General features: G+C 38.3%; 1 protein-coding gene across 6 annotated transcripts in view; it reads right to left on the bottom strand.

The window, feature by feature from the left end:
- Window positions 1–15343, bottom strand: part of LOC101847754 (protein Jumonji) — a 67590-nt gene extending 52247 nt beyond the window's left edge. For 4 of the 6 annotated variants that reach the window (XM_013086666.2, XM_035971745.1, XM_013086663.2 and 1 more), the window contains exons 1-4: window positions 14993–15343; window positions 11961–12075; window positions 10246–10561; window positions 8454–8595 (exon numbers count right to left, since the gene is read on the bottom strand). In XM_013086666.2, coding sequence (XP_012942120.2) covers window positions 8454–8595; window positions 10246–10561; window positions 11961–12065 — 563 coding nt within the window. In that variant the 5' untranslated portion in view covers window positions 12066–12075; window positions 14993–15343. The other 2 variants (XM_013086664.2, XM_035971744.1) reach the window with 2 other exon arrangements.
- Window positions 15344–15430: the final 87 nt, after the last annotated feature.

Below are 15430 nucleotides of genomic sequence, written 5' to 3'. Positions count from 1 at the left end.
GTCAACCCCAAAAGAACACGGACAAGCAGTGAAATCTCAAACAGTGAGGAATTTCTACCTTTTTTCTGTTGTTATTCACTTCCTTGCTAGAGGTCAGGAAAAAATGAAGACAGGTGCTCCAACCAATGTGTAACAGATTTTTGTGACCCTATAATATACATGGCCTGTTTTTTTACACTAATGTGACATCACATGCCATTTTTAAATACACCATGTTATCCTTCGTTTTCTAAGAAGCCTAGATACACCATGAAATCTATCCAGACATCAGTGGTTGGAAAAAATATGAAGGAACCCACTGCCCTTTTTTCTAATAATAATAATAAATGACATTTATATAGCGCTCAACCCCGAATAAAGTACACAGGCTCTGGGCGCTTTACAATACAGTACAACATACAACAGTTACATGAAACGTTGTGTTCTGACTAAAGAAAATTATTCCAAATATTCATCTTATTAATTTAAAAACAGAAACGACTTCAGCTGACTTTTGAATGAATCAAAAGATTTTATTTCTCTCAACGTACTTGGTAAAGCATTCCAGATCTTGGGGCCTTTGTATTCAAATGCCCTTTCACCCATTGTTTTAAGTTTCATAGATGGTAAAATAAATTTCTTTTTGTCAGCTGATGATCTTAAACTGCGAGTTGGAATGTACAGTCTTAACAGATTTGATAAATATGATGGTGCATTATCATTCAAACATTTGTGACATATGGTGGCCAACTTGTACACAATCCTTTTCTCAACAGGAAGCCAATGCAAAGTTCGTAAAAGAGGTTTAGCAGAGTCTCGCTTTCTTTTCCGTAAAACTAAACGTGCTGCATTGTTTTGGACAGTTTGAAGTCTTTTAACTTTCTCCAGTGATATTCCTGATAACAAGGAGTTACAAAAATCGAGTTTTGATAAAATTAAGCTAGTTACTAGTAAAGCAGTATACTTGGTATTGATCAGATGATGTATTTTATTAATTTTTCTTATTTCTAAATACATGCAGCTGATCAGATGATTTACCTCAGCCGACATTGACAAACTAGAATCAAAATAGATGCCAAGATTCTTAACTTTTCTTGAAAATAAAAATTTTTCATCACCAATTTTAATGTGATCATGGTCAACCTCTTTAACAGACTTTGCACTGCCTGCCAGAATGACTTCTGTTTTATTATCATTTAACATCAATTTATTTTTGTTCATCCAGTTTTTGACTAAGGCAATACAATTTTCAGCACGATGGACAAGTTCATCTAAGTTGGTAAATAATGTTGAACCATAAATTTGGGTATCATCAGCATAGAAATGGTACTTTAAGTCATATTTAACTATTTCCTTGACAAGTGGTTGAGTATAAATGGTGAACAAAACTGGACCGAGGACTGAGCCCTGGGGGACCCCATACTTAAGAGCATGATCTGATGACTTAAGCCCTTTAATAAAAACAGATTGGTAACGATTTGACAGGTAAGAAGAAAACCAGCTAAGGGCAGTCCCGGATAATCCAAAAGACACTTCCAATCGCTTCAATAAAATGTGATGGTCAATTGTATCAAAAGCTGCTGATAGATCTAAAAGGCTCAGCAAAACAACTTTTCCTGAATCACAATCAGTAAGCATGTCATTCATGACTTTAAGAAGTGCTGTTTCTGTGCTGTGGTTAGCTCGATAGGCAGACTGGAATAGCTCTAACAGATTGTTTTCTTGTAAGTGATGATGACGAAGCTGCTCGAGGACAACCTTTTCAAGGATTTTAGACAAAAAAGGTAGATTTGAAACAGGTCTATAGTTCTTTAAGACATTCTGATCTAAGTTTTGCTTCTTTAGCAAAGGTTTTACAAGAGCGATTTTTAACGAATCTGGTACTGATCCATACACTAGAGAATTATTTATGATTTTAGTAATAAATGGGATCAGTTCGTCAATGCAGGAAGACAACAGAGAACTAGGGACAGGGTCGAGATCACAATGTTTGCTAGGGGATTTTAGAATTACAGATTTAATGTATTCTTCAGAAACAGGTTTAAACTTATCAAGAATCACCCCATCATATACATCAAAATCACAACATGTTTCATAGTCATCAAGGTCGTTTCTTAGTTTCTGGACTTTATCTGTAAAATAATCAGCAAACTTTTCGGGTAGTTCTTGATCGCTAAAAAGAATTCGGGAGACGTGTCTCTTTGACCCTTCCTAATAGTTCATCACAAATGCTGAACAATTGTTTACATGATTTTTAATTTTCCAATTTAGAAACATAGTATTTCTTTTTAGCACATTTAATTACAAATTTCAGCTCTCGCTTCTTTAATCTAAAAATGTGCTTGTGGATGGTGAGCCCTGTTTTAAGCCATTGTCTCTCTGCCTTCCTGCATTCGATTTTGGCCGCTTTCACCTCAACTCCAAACCATGGTGCATACGGTCTAGTCGACAGACGACGAGTTACAAGTGGTGCGTGCTTGTCAAGAACTGCCCTAACAGTGGAATTATACAAATCAACACAGACTGTTTTAAAGTTACTTAAAGATTTCAACAAATCCATTTTAAACTTATTAATGTCAATTCCTTTGATGTTCCTTGTAGACACAATGTTTTTCAGGCTTGGTTTTAGTCACATCCAACACAAGTAAGATGAAGTAATGGTCAGAAAATAGTTTGTCTACAACATAAATTTTTCTAAAAGCGTCCGAGTCTTTCTTGATGACGACTCCACTATAATATCCACTAACAATGTCTGCATGAACCAATAATTAGACCAGGCCTTTTGACATAGGAAGCGAATCCTTTACCTCTAGATAAATGGACCCCTAATTCAACCCACGAAAGCCCTCATATTTTGTTACGGATGTAAAAAGACACCGATACCTTTCAAAAATATTTTCAAGTATCAAAAAATGTTTAAAAAGAAGAAACTAAACAACAATAGAGCGTGGAAAAGGCTGGAAGAGTAAATAGGAAGCAAACTAATAGCCCACAAATGAACAAGGCCAAGTGTTTGATTCAACTAAAAAAAGAAATTGAATCAAACTTTGTCATGAAAAAGACATGCAGGAAAGAAGATGGGAAGGATTTTTTAAGAACATATTTTAACCTGAACTTTTCTTACTTTCTGATAGAACGTATGTGCACATGCTCACAGAATGTGTGTGTGCATGTGTTCAGGCATTCGTTTTTCTGAGAAAACAGAGCAAATTTTATATTTTAAAAATTGGGATCCAGAATGTAAGAAATTGTGGGAAGAACGGGTACCAATTCCTTCTTCTATAGTAAGCAACCCCAAGGTCATTAAAACATCCTGCTTTTGCCTGTGATATTTGAGGCTTTGTAAGCATCTTACAACAAAGTACCCACATTAATTCTAGATACAGAAAACTTTCAGTTTATAACACCAATAATTAAACCTCTTTGTGTGCAAAATGCTATCAACATCATAGATAAGCAAGTGCCATTAGACATTAGAATGTGAAAGACAGTTTTAACAGAATGACAGCCTCTGCAAATCGGTATTTTGATCTCCCAAAACGGTGTTTTTTGTTTTTGTAAAGTGTTTTACGGCGCTCGCAACTGCATAAGGTCATATGAGCGTGTGGGACACACCTAATATTTTCAGTTGGTAGGAAATTTTGAATTTTGCCCGGGCGGCGGCCGAAGCCTACTCTTATCGATTTTAGACCACCAAGGGATCTTTAACGTGCGCAACTTGCACACGAGCCCTCCGAGATTTTTCGCCCTTGTCCGAAAAGGCTAGGTGTAGATCTTTCCTACCAGAAAATCAGGGGTGTGGCTGAAAGACAGCAGTAAGGAGGAGCCAAGGAGTAGCATTAGAAAGTCTGCAGAAAGAGTCAGGAGCCCAGAGGAGGGGGCAAAGGAGGTGAAGGGGTGGGGGTGGGGGCAGAAAGTGGAAATGAAAGCAGACAACAGAACATTGCTAGAGAGCAGGAAAGGAGGTGAAAGGAGACAATTTTACCGAAGAAAATTTTTCGGTCGCTACCCGGATTCCAACCCGGGACCTTTGAATGAGAGGCCAACACCTTAACCTCTAGGCCACGAGAGCCCCCATTAAACCTTTAATCAAAGTTCAGTTACATTTCATGTGTAAGCAGCACACCTTAAAGACACCTTGACTGATGAAAGTCGACAAAAGCAAGCCTACTGCAAGGACCTTAACAAACAGCACACTGCTACCTATAACAGAAATGTAAGGAAACGAACACTATGGTAAGAAAATAAAACAAGTGGTCTTAATATTTATAAGTTGCACTGAGACTTCAAATACACCATCAGCTACCAGATCTTCAACACGGCAATACAAGCTCATGACATTCACCTACCATTCTATGCTCTCACTCGATCAACACAGACAAAACAGAAATGTAGCACCCATAAGAGTACCAAGCACTAAATACATTGCATGACTGCACAAAAACAACCAATATCACAGAAGTCCATAATACTCTTTTTTAGCTACATCTCCATCGACACACAGCAGTCGAAAAAATTAAAATAAAGGTTGTGAAAGTCTATATTTGACTTTAAAGCGTAATGAACAAATTTTCAATTAGAAAAGTGACACAAGCAACAGACAAAAGTCATAAAAATCTGGTCACTTTTTCATGTCATCACAATCTGACTACTGCTAACAACTTTACTAGCAAAAGTCTTCGTTTGTATTGGTAAGTGCTTTACAGAGCTCGCAATTGCATAAGGTCACATGAGTGCGCGGACACAGTTTGGTAGGAATTAATTTTGAATTTTGCCACGGTGGCGGCCGAAGCCTACTCTTATCGATTTTGGAACACCAATGGATCTTTAACATGCGCAACTTGCACACTGGACCACAAAGATTTTTCGCCTTTGTCTGAGAAAGCTAGGTGTTAGATCTTACCTACCCTAAGATCAGCGGAGTGGCTGAAAGACAGCAGTAAGAAGGGGCCAAGGAGTGGCAGTAGAAAAGTTGCAGAAAGAGTCAGGAACCCAGAGGAGGAGGAGACAGAAAGTGAAGACCAAAGCAGACAACAAAACATGGTTAGAAAGTAGGAAAGGAGGTGAAAGAAGACAATTTTCCATCGCTGTTAGGTTTCGAACCTGGGGCCTATTGAATGAGAGACCAACTCCGCAACCTCTAGACCACGAGAGCCCCCTGCAAAAGCTTTATCCCATTCACTCTTAGCATTAGAATTTCTGCATGTCAAACAATTGTGAAACATTTTCTGCCTATCCAAAAATTGACAGATGAAATACAAACTGCATGCAGGATCCTTGGCTTTAGGAAGTCAAATTGTCAAGAAAGGTGTGAATAGAACACAAAAAGCATTGCCATACAATTTATATTATTAAAAATATCTGATACAACCCAGACAAATGAGTGGTAGGGAAAATGAATTTTAAAAAAAGACACAAACTAACCAAGTGCAGTGAAGTCAGAGGGGGAAAATCCAAAATCAGTAAGGCAAGGTAGTGAAAAGAGCATGCTGCAATGAGTGAGAAGCAAGACCGAGCACAATAGAGACGGCAAAAATCATTGTGAGCCCTCCTATAAACACTTACACCAGATACGGGGTGGTACACCTATCCCATGGGAAGTCCATAAATAAAAATCCTAAACAAACACACACACTTTGTGATATTAAAAGTCTAAAACTTTCCTCGACAAGATTTAGATTATTTTGATAGAAAAGCATGTAGCACCCCACAAAGACAAGGTACCAGAAGCATTATCAAGAAAACAGTTAAGAAGGCTAAAAAAATTCAAATCTCACTCAGATTAAAATCCAAAACTCCCCTGTGTGGGCTAAATAATAGCCAGCAAAGACATCATACATTAGGAAAGCGAAGGTGCAAGTATCACCACATTGTCTGCCCTGCCAAAAGCAAACAATGCCTGATCTAAAAGAGTTTTATTTCTTTGTGTGCAAAATGCTATCAACATCATAGATAAGCAAGTGCCATTAGACATTAGAATGTGAAAGACAGTTTTAACAGAATGACAGCCTCTGCAAATCGGTATTTTGATCTCCCAAAACGGTGTTTTTTGTTTTTGTAAAGTGTTTTACGGCGCTCGCAACTGCATAAGGTCATATGAGCGTGCGGGACACACCTAATATTTTCAGTTGGTAGGAAATTTTGAATTTTGCCCGGGCGGCGGCCGAAGCCTACTCTTATCGATTTTAGACCACCAAGGGATCTTTAACGTGCGCAACTTGCACACGTACACGGGCCCTCCGAGATTTTTCGCCCTTGTCCGAGAAGGCTAGGTGTAGATCTTTCCTACCAGAAGATCAGGGGTGTGGCAGAAAGACAGCAATAAGGAGATGGGGCAAAGGAGGTGAGGGGGTGGGGGGCAGAAAGTGGAAATGAAAGCAGACAACAGAACATTGCAAGAGAGCAGGAAAGGAGGTGAAAGGAGACAATTTTAGAGAAGAAAATATTTTGTGGTCGCTACCCGGATTCGAACCCGGGACCTTTGAATGAGAGGCCAACACCTTAACCTCTAGGCCACGAGAGCCCCCGGTTATCTGTGTTTTCTAAGATGGAAGAAGAATGAAAGTACCACCACAGCTAAAAGTATTATTGCCCAAAAATGCTCAAATAGCCAAACTTAGTCACAGCAAAGGCAAGAGGTGCACAAAAGAAGCAAATCTGCAAGACACAGGCAACGAGGGAAAGCTGGGTCAATCTGTAATAAGTTCTAATCATCAGTGAACACAAAAATCTGATGTAATGTATTTCGTTCAGTATCAAATTAAATTGAATGACAAAAAGACAACTGACAAAACAACAGAACTGGTGCTGAGAGCAGAATAAAATACACAAGGATTAATGAACCATCGAGAGAGATCAGTGCAAAATATAACATTTTTTACGTGTATCAGCACTAGAAAATAAAATGAAAGGTTTACAGAGTGAGAGTTTAAAAGACTATGAGTCAAACATCTAATCTTGAAAACAAAAATGGTTAAATGGTCTAGGCTACTGATGCCACGTCTTATCTTGCTGATGTTTTAAACTAGCTTGATATTTGAGAGCATCAGTTCTTCACTTTCACATAAAAGTTTTTTTAAAGCTAGAATTTCTTCATTTTTCTACAGAATGGAATTGAATATGCACTTAGATGACAAAAAACATTAACCTGTGTTATGAGAAACCTGGATGTATAAAATAGACCTGCATGTGAGCCTCAACCAGATTGTCTGAAAATTTTGCGCAAGCTTTTGTGGGTGTCATAAGGAAGGACTTCCGAGTAACGAGCGACCACCCCATCAAACACAACAAAGAAGAGACCTAACCCTACCCCTACCCCTAGGCCTACCCCAAAAAAGAACCTGCAACGAGCCTCATGTGAAAAGGCCAGCAAAAGTCCAAAATGAAAAACATTTTTAAAATTAAAAAACCACACTCCAAAACAAACAAGGCTTACAAGGTCAAGGAGCATAATGGCCCACATCTAACATTGCTAGATCTATAATAATAGGGTTTGATACAATAACACAATAGATTCTAGAATTGGAATATGAATCCTCCATATAGATCTAGATCTAGTAAACTAAATAAATCTAGATCTAGATATTGTAGAACAAGTGAATAGGATCTAGGAATAGGCCTTGAACTAGAAATCCGCATCCGATTCCGATCAGAAGGGCTCAGCTGAGTCTAGACTTGGTCTAGATTCTAAATAAATAAATAATTCACGCACCTGATGAAATGCCTTTTACCAACATTAATATTACAGCACAGCCTATGATAGGGTTTGACAAAATAGAATTGGAATATGAATCCTCCATTGAGGTCTATAATGATCTATATAAATCTAGATCTAGATCTAGATTCTATTATCTAGCCTAAGTGAGTCGGACTGGAATGAATCCACACGATCTGAACAATTGAATTTGTCAACAAAACGAAATTCAAAATGGCCGCTCGAGCACGAAACTGAAAGTAAATAATTTAGGTCGTCGTCCTTTTTCGTATTCACATTTCTACTCAGGTTCCGACAATTATGTCGGAAACGCCGACGTCGGCAGTCGGTGGTCGGCACGAAAACGAAAGTGCCGACAAAGCCGACGGGAGAAAAGGGGGACGCTGGCAGTCGGCCAGGCCTCGCACTTAGCACATTGACTGATACAGGTGGGCCTAGCGATAGCATCGGGCGCCTCGCGGGTCGCGTCGCGATTGTCGGATTTCAGACGATTGTCGGCAAACATGCAGGTCTAATGAAAAAACAGAAAAAGAATCTGAAAGCAAAATTTCACAACTTGAAAAGAAAAAGCAGCTTTAAAAAACACTCAGATAACTCTTTCAATATCCTCTTCTTGGCCTTTCACTGAATTTTCATCTGCCAACAAAAAAATACCAATCCATCTCCCCTCTCCCTCCCATCCAACATTCCCAATACCCTCCAGGCGTGAGGCACAAGTGGCTAAAAAAAAAAAAAAAAAAAAGCAAGCTATGGCTCATACCTTTTTGATCCATTGACTGAACTGGAGGAAGAGCGAACAGAATCCTTACTGCTCTCATCCACATTGACACTGGCCAAGTGAGAAATCCCCCGGGTTGGGGTGCTCGACGGAGTGGATGTCGAACTAGAGGTTTGTCTTTGACCTGTGAAAGAGCATATAGAGGATTCAGATGACTATTTGTCAGTGACGTAGACATTCACTGCGCAATTTAAAAAAACAAACTATTTTTTAGGGGGGGGGACGTGAAAAAAACAACCCAATTCAGTAAACTAATACCAGTGCTTCTAACAGCTGAAGCTGAAAAGTAAGGAAAATTCTGCAGCACAATCGGCCGATCCCATCTGTAGTGGACACGCCCGTGTATCAGCATATCATATTTTTTTCATCGCGGCCCTTATATTGCGTTCACGTGCCATAGAATCTTCGCATTGATAATTTCTCTAGATCTAGATAAAATTTGCTAAAAAAGTTTCTTTCCGATAGTAATTTTCTGTCTAAGATCAAAATTAGTCTTGATCAACGCGCAGATTTTCCAGCCGCGGCATCAATCCGAAGATAGACAGAAGGAATGAGTGAATGACAGAAAGGAGGAAGTTGGCACAAAAGGTTCGCCAGATTTGGATCCATCTGCAGGTAAAAAATGTACTGCCGACCAACACGCAATGAATGCATGGGACTGGGACATAGCGGTATAATGTCCGATTGCCGGAAATGCGCAATTTGGCAGGTTTCTATAACGTTAACTTGTTGCCGAGAGAATTATCGTAAATATCCGTAACTTATACAAGACGATACGAAGGCGAGTACGGAATTTCGGCAGTCCTGCACTGTCACAGTTTTTTTTACGGAGGGAGTTGATAATGATGGATGAACAAGTACGGAACAGGCAGAAAGTACGGATTTCCGTAAAAATACGGAAGAGTGGAAGCACTGTAATACTAAGCCTTTTAGTAATCACTCATGATCTGTTCCACTTCACCACCACGTTGGGGGAACCAGAATAAGCTCAGACACAAAAATTTCCCATTTCATTATTGTTGCAAGAGGCGGATGACGCTGGAATAAAAATTCAACAGAAAGAGACAAACCTCATCACAGAAGGATGGACAATACGTGAATGGTATTTTATCATATTCTGTTACCTTTTGTGTTCAAACAACTATTACCGTACACGCAGAAAAGGCACACATAGTAACAATGATGGCGAAAGTAATTATTTTATATGACCCTCAAATTGATAAATGTTGTGTATTCTAGATCTGCTTGCGAACAGTCCAAGAACACCAACAACATTAAACATTAATAAATGAAACAACTTCTCGGGTTGTGTTCCAGAGTTTAATATAAGACTTAAACTTTACATGACTGCGGCTTGTGCTGCCGTAAGCTAGACATCTTTGTTGTTTATCTGTGTATGTGTGTGTGAGTGTGTTACTCTTTTCTTGCTCTCAACGATACCGATATACTGATCATTACAGTACTCGTTATGGAATACTGAAAATGGGTACTTATAATGTTACATTATGATTATTCTACTTTACAACAATAACCACCACGCTGGAGAAAAATTATAAACTTTTAAAAAGAAAATGCCTTAGACATTTTACATAGTGCAAATAAATACATAAAGGGATGGAAAATGGAAACATCTCGTTTTAATATCTACATTTGAAAAACTATCACCTTATGGACTTTGCAAGCCATAAAAAAAAGCAGTGAAAATCAAAAACAATGTTGGGAAAAAATCAGACGATATATATATCACAGTTCATGAATATACAAAAAGACTTACTTCCAGTTCTCCTCAGTAATCTCTTTGGGGAGAGAGTAGATGAGGGAAACGAGCGCCGCTTGCTAAGAGAAAGCTTTTCCGATTTGTGATTGCCCGTGGAATGTCTAGTAGACTTATAAGATGCCTTGTGAGGGCTTCTCCCTCCGTTACTTTGATGACTGCTGATGCTTGTCTCATGGCTACTTGAGCTAATACTGCTGCTTGAAATACATTGCAAGATTGGCATTGACCGAGAACGGCGACTGTCTTGTAAAGATGCATACAAAGCTTTGTTCAATTCTTGTTCCTCTCTTCGAGACATTCCAACAGTGTCATCCTGAAGAATGAAGTAGTAAAAAAGCATTAAAAATATAAATATTTTCTAAACCTGCACACAACAAACCATTGTTTACTGGGCAATAGTTAGAACAATGAATGTTTTCTTTCATCACCATTATTAAGTGCCAGATTTGCAACAGACATCGAAGATCACAGTTTGTCGTTCATTTCTTCTTCATTTCATTATTTTGGCAAAGAGCTTGGTTTCACAACGCCACAAATTTTATTTATGTGAAACATTTGGCATCTGATGTAAGCATATGTGAGGCATCGTGGTAAAATCAGGCACTCGTCAAAATAATGAAATCAAAGAACCGGCATTTTCCCGCCAGTTTGTAAACTTTATCGAATTTTTGTTTATTGGCTTAACACCTTTCATGTCCATTTAAAAGCAGACTATTTCTGTGTGGATTTTATTGAAAAACGATTAAAGGCCTAAAAATGTACATTTTTATTTTCCAAAGGCTCTCAGACTATGAAAGTCACCAAACTTTGACGACCATTTTATCATTAATTGTACCTTTGCCCCCCGCCTCTTTCAATCTCGACTTCTGTTCAAGATATATGGGTATTTTGCATCGAGAGACAGACAAATGAACATGTTTTGAGACAATACCAATAACTCAAAATGCCCAAAAATTGATGAGAGCCTGATTCCACCGAATCGTGACACATATATCTATACCCATGATCTTTAAATTGTTGAATGTTTCATCTTTTCACTGCTTAAGAGATATGATTTGCTGCTTTTTTATTAGATAGAACCATGCATTGTTTTCTTTATGTCCAACAATAACCCTTCACATTCACTTTCTATCACAACAGATCTAGAAGCAATTGAAGAGATCCTTTTCTGAATCTGCTATAAAAACAGTGCCATTGGCATATATCTGACATTATCAATACTTTCTCTATCCACTTTGAGACTAACTTTTTTCTATGTTTCAAACGATTGTTTTACGATGTTAAAGAGTTCTTGTGACATAACATATAGTCTTTCCTAGCTCCTCTTTTAATTTGTTTATAAAATATTTACTGTAGTCTCCCTCGATTCTAAGAGGAGCGTTTTGGTCTCAGTACAAATTGCCAATACACGTAATTCTTACATTCTTTCCATCTTTGTATAGCTCTTCCACAATCTTAAATAGCCCACCATATGTAGCTTTACCAAAAGCCTTTGGACTATCAATGAAGCATAAGTACTAGAGGTGTAGCAAGCACCCGATACCGATTCATTACACCTGAGCTCAGATGGTGCACTTGAAAAATGAGCAGAGACTGGTTTGCCAATATTTTGTTTTTATATGTTTCTGAAATTGCTTTTAATCTTAAAGAATTTGTTTGGGCTTTTCATAACAAATATGATGCCCTTATCAAACAAACACAGAATTCCTTACCAACACTTTTGGTTGCACTATTCGTCTTGGCCTTTTACCAGGTCGTGAGTCAGAGTTGCGCAAACTGCGCTTTGTTACAAGCAGCGTGCTCCTCCTCCCAACCATTTTGACGTATCTGGACATGGAAAACAGATCGAAATTTTAAAAACACATATGTAATTTCAATATTTCTGCACAATGGATAATATATAAGTGCCAAAGATTACAGGTTAACAAACACAAAAAGAGAAGGAAGAGAGATAAAAAGATGGTAGATGTTTGATAGGAAGGAAGGAGAAAACCCACCATCATTCATAGCACTCGCTAACCATCCACCTACAGGACATTTGTTTCTCAAATCCACTGTGCAATTTCAAACAATGTTATCTAATATCATGTGTGTTACTGAGAGGGCAATTTGGGGCAAGCTGTTAAATCAGTGTCAATGTTTTATGAAATGACCCTCAAAAGTCAGCCTCATTATAATATTGAAAGTTACAGCTGGGAAGTTCCAGGGGACTGAAAAAGAAGCTGAACATGCGACGACAGCATTTCTTGCCAAAGGTTTATTTTCAAAATGGAAGCAACCCATATAATGGTTCTTTTAGAGCAATTCAACAATGCAATCTCTAATTCTTGAAAATTTGTTAATTGAAGCAGTGGGGATGTGTTGGAGTTATAGGTTTCAAAGTGAGATCTGTGATATATGTGATAAAGGCATCAAGAACTGTGAGGGCTTTCGCAAGATGCAAGTCACCCCAAACAGCCAATTTTTTTTAATGTCATGAAAAAATAAATCTAGTCATGTCCACCATCAGCCCCCCCCCTCCCTCTAAAATCTACTTACGAACATTATGAATAACTAGTCGAAGCAATATTCTTAGCAATTATGGTGTCATGTCCAAGCATGTGATCAGATATTTCTATGAAATAGGGCCAAACTTTTCAACTAAGGATAACCACAAAACATACCCAAAACCCCATTGTTTTAGCCATATATTTTTCTCATCTCTGAGAGTAAATTTAGCAGCTCAAGTTCTCTAGGCCATAGTGTTACTGCTGAGATAGCATTCCTCCGTCAAGTGAATGTGTTACCATCCAAAGCACACGGACATCTTTTTTCATTGACAGGTTAAACAGTCTTTTTAATGCTTTTATTACCAAAAAAAAGCAAGTCATCTGCACCTTACAAATGTTGTATCACACCAACTTCATCCCATATTTCCTTTTTGAAAGATACCATTTGTTGGTTAAGCAACATGACAGGGCAATGAAACAGCGAAGACCCTTCCTGGCGTTTCAAGTAAAAGTCCTTTTGACTCTTAAAGGAAAATGTCAAAGGTGATGATAACTTTCACTCAACAACAGGCAGAATCAGGACTGTGTTGAAAATCTCTTTGCAAGCATCAAAGGAAAAGGCAGTCATAGAGATTATAATCCTGACCCCCAATAGTTCTGCACTGCTTTTCTTAAGATGATGGTACTATTGATAAATAAAGTCTTCCTTAGCAGTCCCGGTGTGACCAGCAGCAATGACATGACATTGATCACTTCCTCCTCAAATTCAAATATTCCATTATGTTGCACCACCTGCGTTCTCAGAAAATAGAACACAAAAAAGAGGAACAACCACCAGTGACTAATCTTATAAAGTCACTGAAAGTAGGACCTGATGAAGCTTGAAAATGTTGTCACAGGATACAATACAACTGTGGGTACTTGCTCAGGAAAGTGTATCCAGTCATATAAGACAAGTGCAAAACTTTGCTTGAGGAAAAGGAAAACCCATTAGCCAGGCACTTGATTCTCATTCATGATAGCAAAGTTTAAAAAAAAAACTTGAACACATGAAATTCTTGTAAAAAAAGCCAAGTGAGCCAAGTGTCCAGCTTACAGTTCAAACTGTGGGTCTCTATTTTTCAAACACTCATACATAAAAGTTTCTTAGAGGAAAGGAAACGTCAGAACAAAGCTACCATTGAACCTCCCATGGCCATGCAGTCAGCACCTGAAAAGTTGAAAAGTTCAGACTGCCACTGCCATACTGTGTGTTGTCTAATAGCCTAGCGAGCCTATTCCTCAGCCAGAATGAATCATGAACTGAAGCTACTAAGAAAAAGAGTACCAAAAAAGAAGATATGAAGCTACAACGAGCACCTAGCACACCTCTGTGATTTGCCCAAATAGATGACGTATATGTGCCATCTATTTTTGTCATCGTCCAGGGTTTCCCTCACCAGTTGACTGTTCTAGATCTTGCCGTGGCAGGCCCGCTTTGGGCACGATGGGCTTGGTTTCATCGTCGACTGCTTGGGCTGTGTGCGCACATGTTTGTGTGTGTGTGTGTGTGTGTATACGTGTGCGCGCGCGCTTGTGTGTGTGTGTGGTGTGTGTGAGAGTACAACTTTGTTGAGGAGAAGCTAAATTTACGGAAAGAGAATTTCTGAGATTATTTATAAAAGAAAGCACAAATTAATAAAAAAAACTACAAAGTTGTACACACACACCAAGCAGTTGGCGATGAAACCAACCTCAGGTCTTATTTCTGTAGCTATGCCATGACAATGGACATGGGGTCTTATTTATATTACAGACATGGACCTAAATCTAGGCCTACTCTTGACTCAATCAAAATTTCATTGTCTTTCCTTTCAATGAAATCAAAAAAGTATCAAAGCCAAATACTCCACTAAATGCAAGAATTCCATCTAAAAGCTTGCACACCTTCACAGTTATCCAACACCGATGAATATATTCCCCAGTTTTCAGCTTAGACAGCATGCATCGTGAAGTGAATTGCTATTTAATGAATATAATCATGCCATGCAGCATGCAGTTGAGTTATTCAGTTAGCCATCACAACGGCATCGCGTCGCGAGGCGTAGAGAACGTGGTGGCAAGGAGCATTGGAAACGCTGATTTACATTGCGTTCCCCAACAAAGAAATCAGAAATTAAGCTTTATTCCTGTTGCTCTAACTAGCAATTAAATTTGTCTTCATTGATTTTCATAGTGCGGTTTTCATCGAACCAAGGCTTGTGCAAATAACTTACTTTCTTCACAGTAATCTCAGTTCAGTCTCGTCTTTGTTCCCATCGTGAAGAAAATGAGTCGGGTTTTAGAGTCAGTATTGTTGTGAAAAATTCCATGAACTAAACATTTACCGAAGAACTTCCGGTTGTCTACTTTCATTTTCGTCTTGTGATTCCTACTTATAGTGTACTCTGTACTGTCAAAAACTATTATTTCGTTGTGGAATAATATATTTCCTTAAGTGACTAATTTTGATATTGAGTCTGGCAACATTTGTTAATGCATCCTAAAAATGTTTTTATTTGATTCATGGGCAACCATATTTTTTATTGTTAAATATAGCTAACTTAACACTTTCATTCCCATGAAATGCATCTTTTCTTTAGTTTGACCCGCACTCGACCCACTTTACTTTTTGTATAATTCCAATAGAGAAAGTAATTGAGAACTGTATACAT

This window comes from Aplysia californica, unplaced genomic scaffold (genome assembly GCF_000002075.1).
Source record: "Aplysia californica isolate F4 #8 unplaced genomic scaffold, AplCal3.0 scaffold00490, whole genome shotgun sequence".
In the NCBI taxonomy this organism is placed as follows: domain Eukaryota; kingdom Metazoa; phylum Mollusca; class Gastropoda; order Aplysiida; family Aplysiidae; genus Aplysia; species Aplysia californica.
This window is presented reverse-complemented; position numbering and strand designations above follow the sequence as displayed.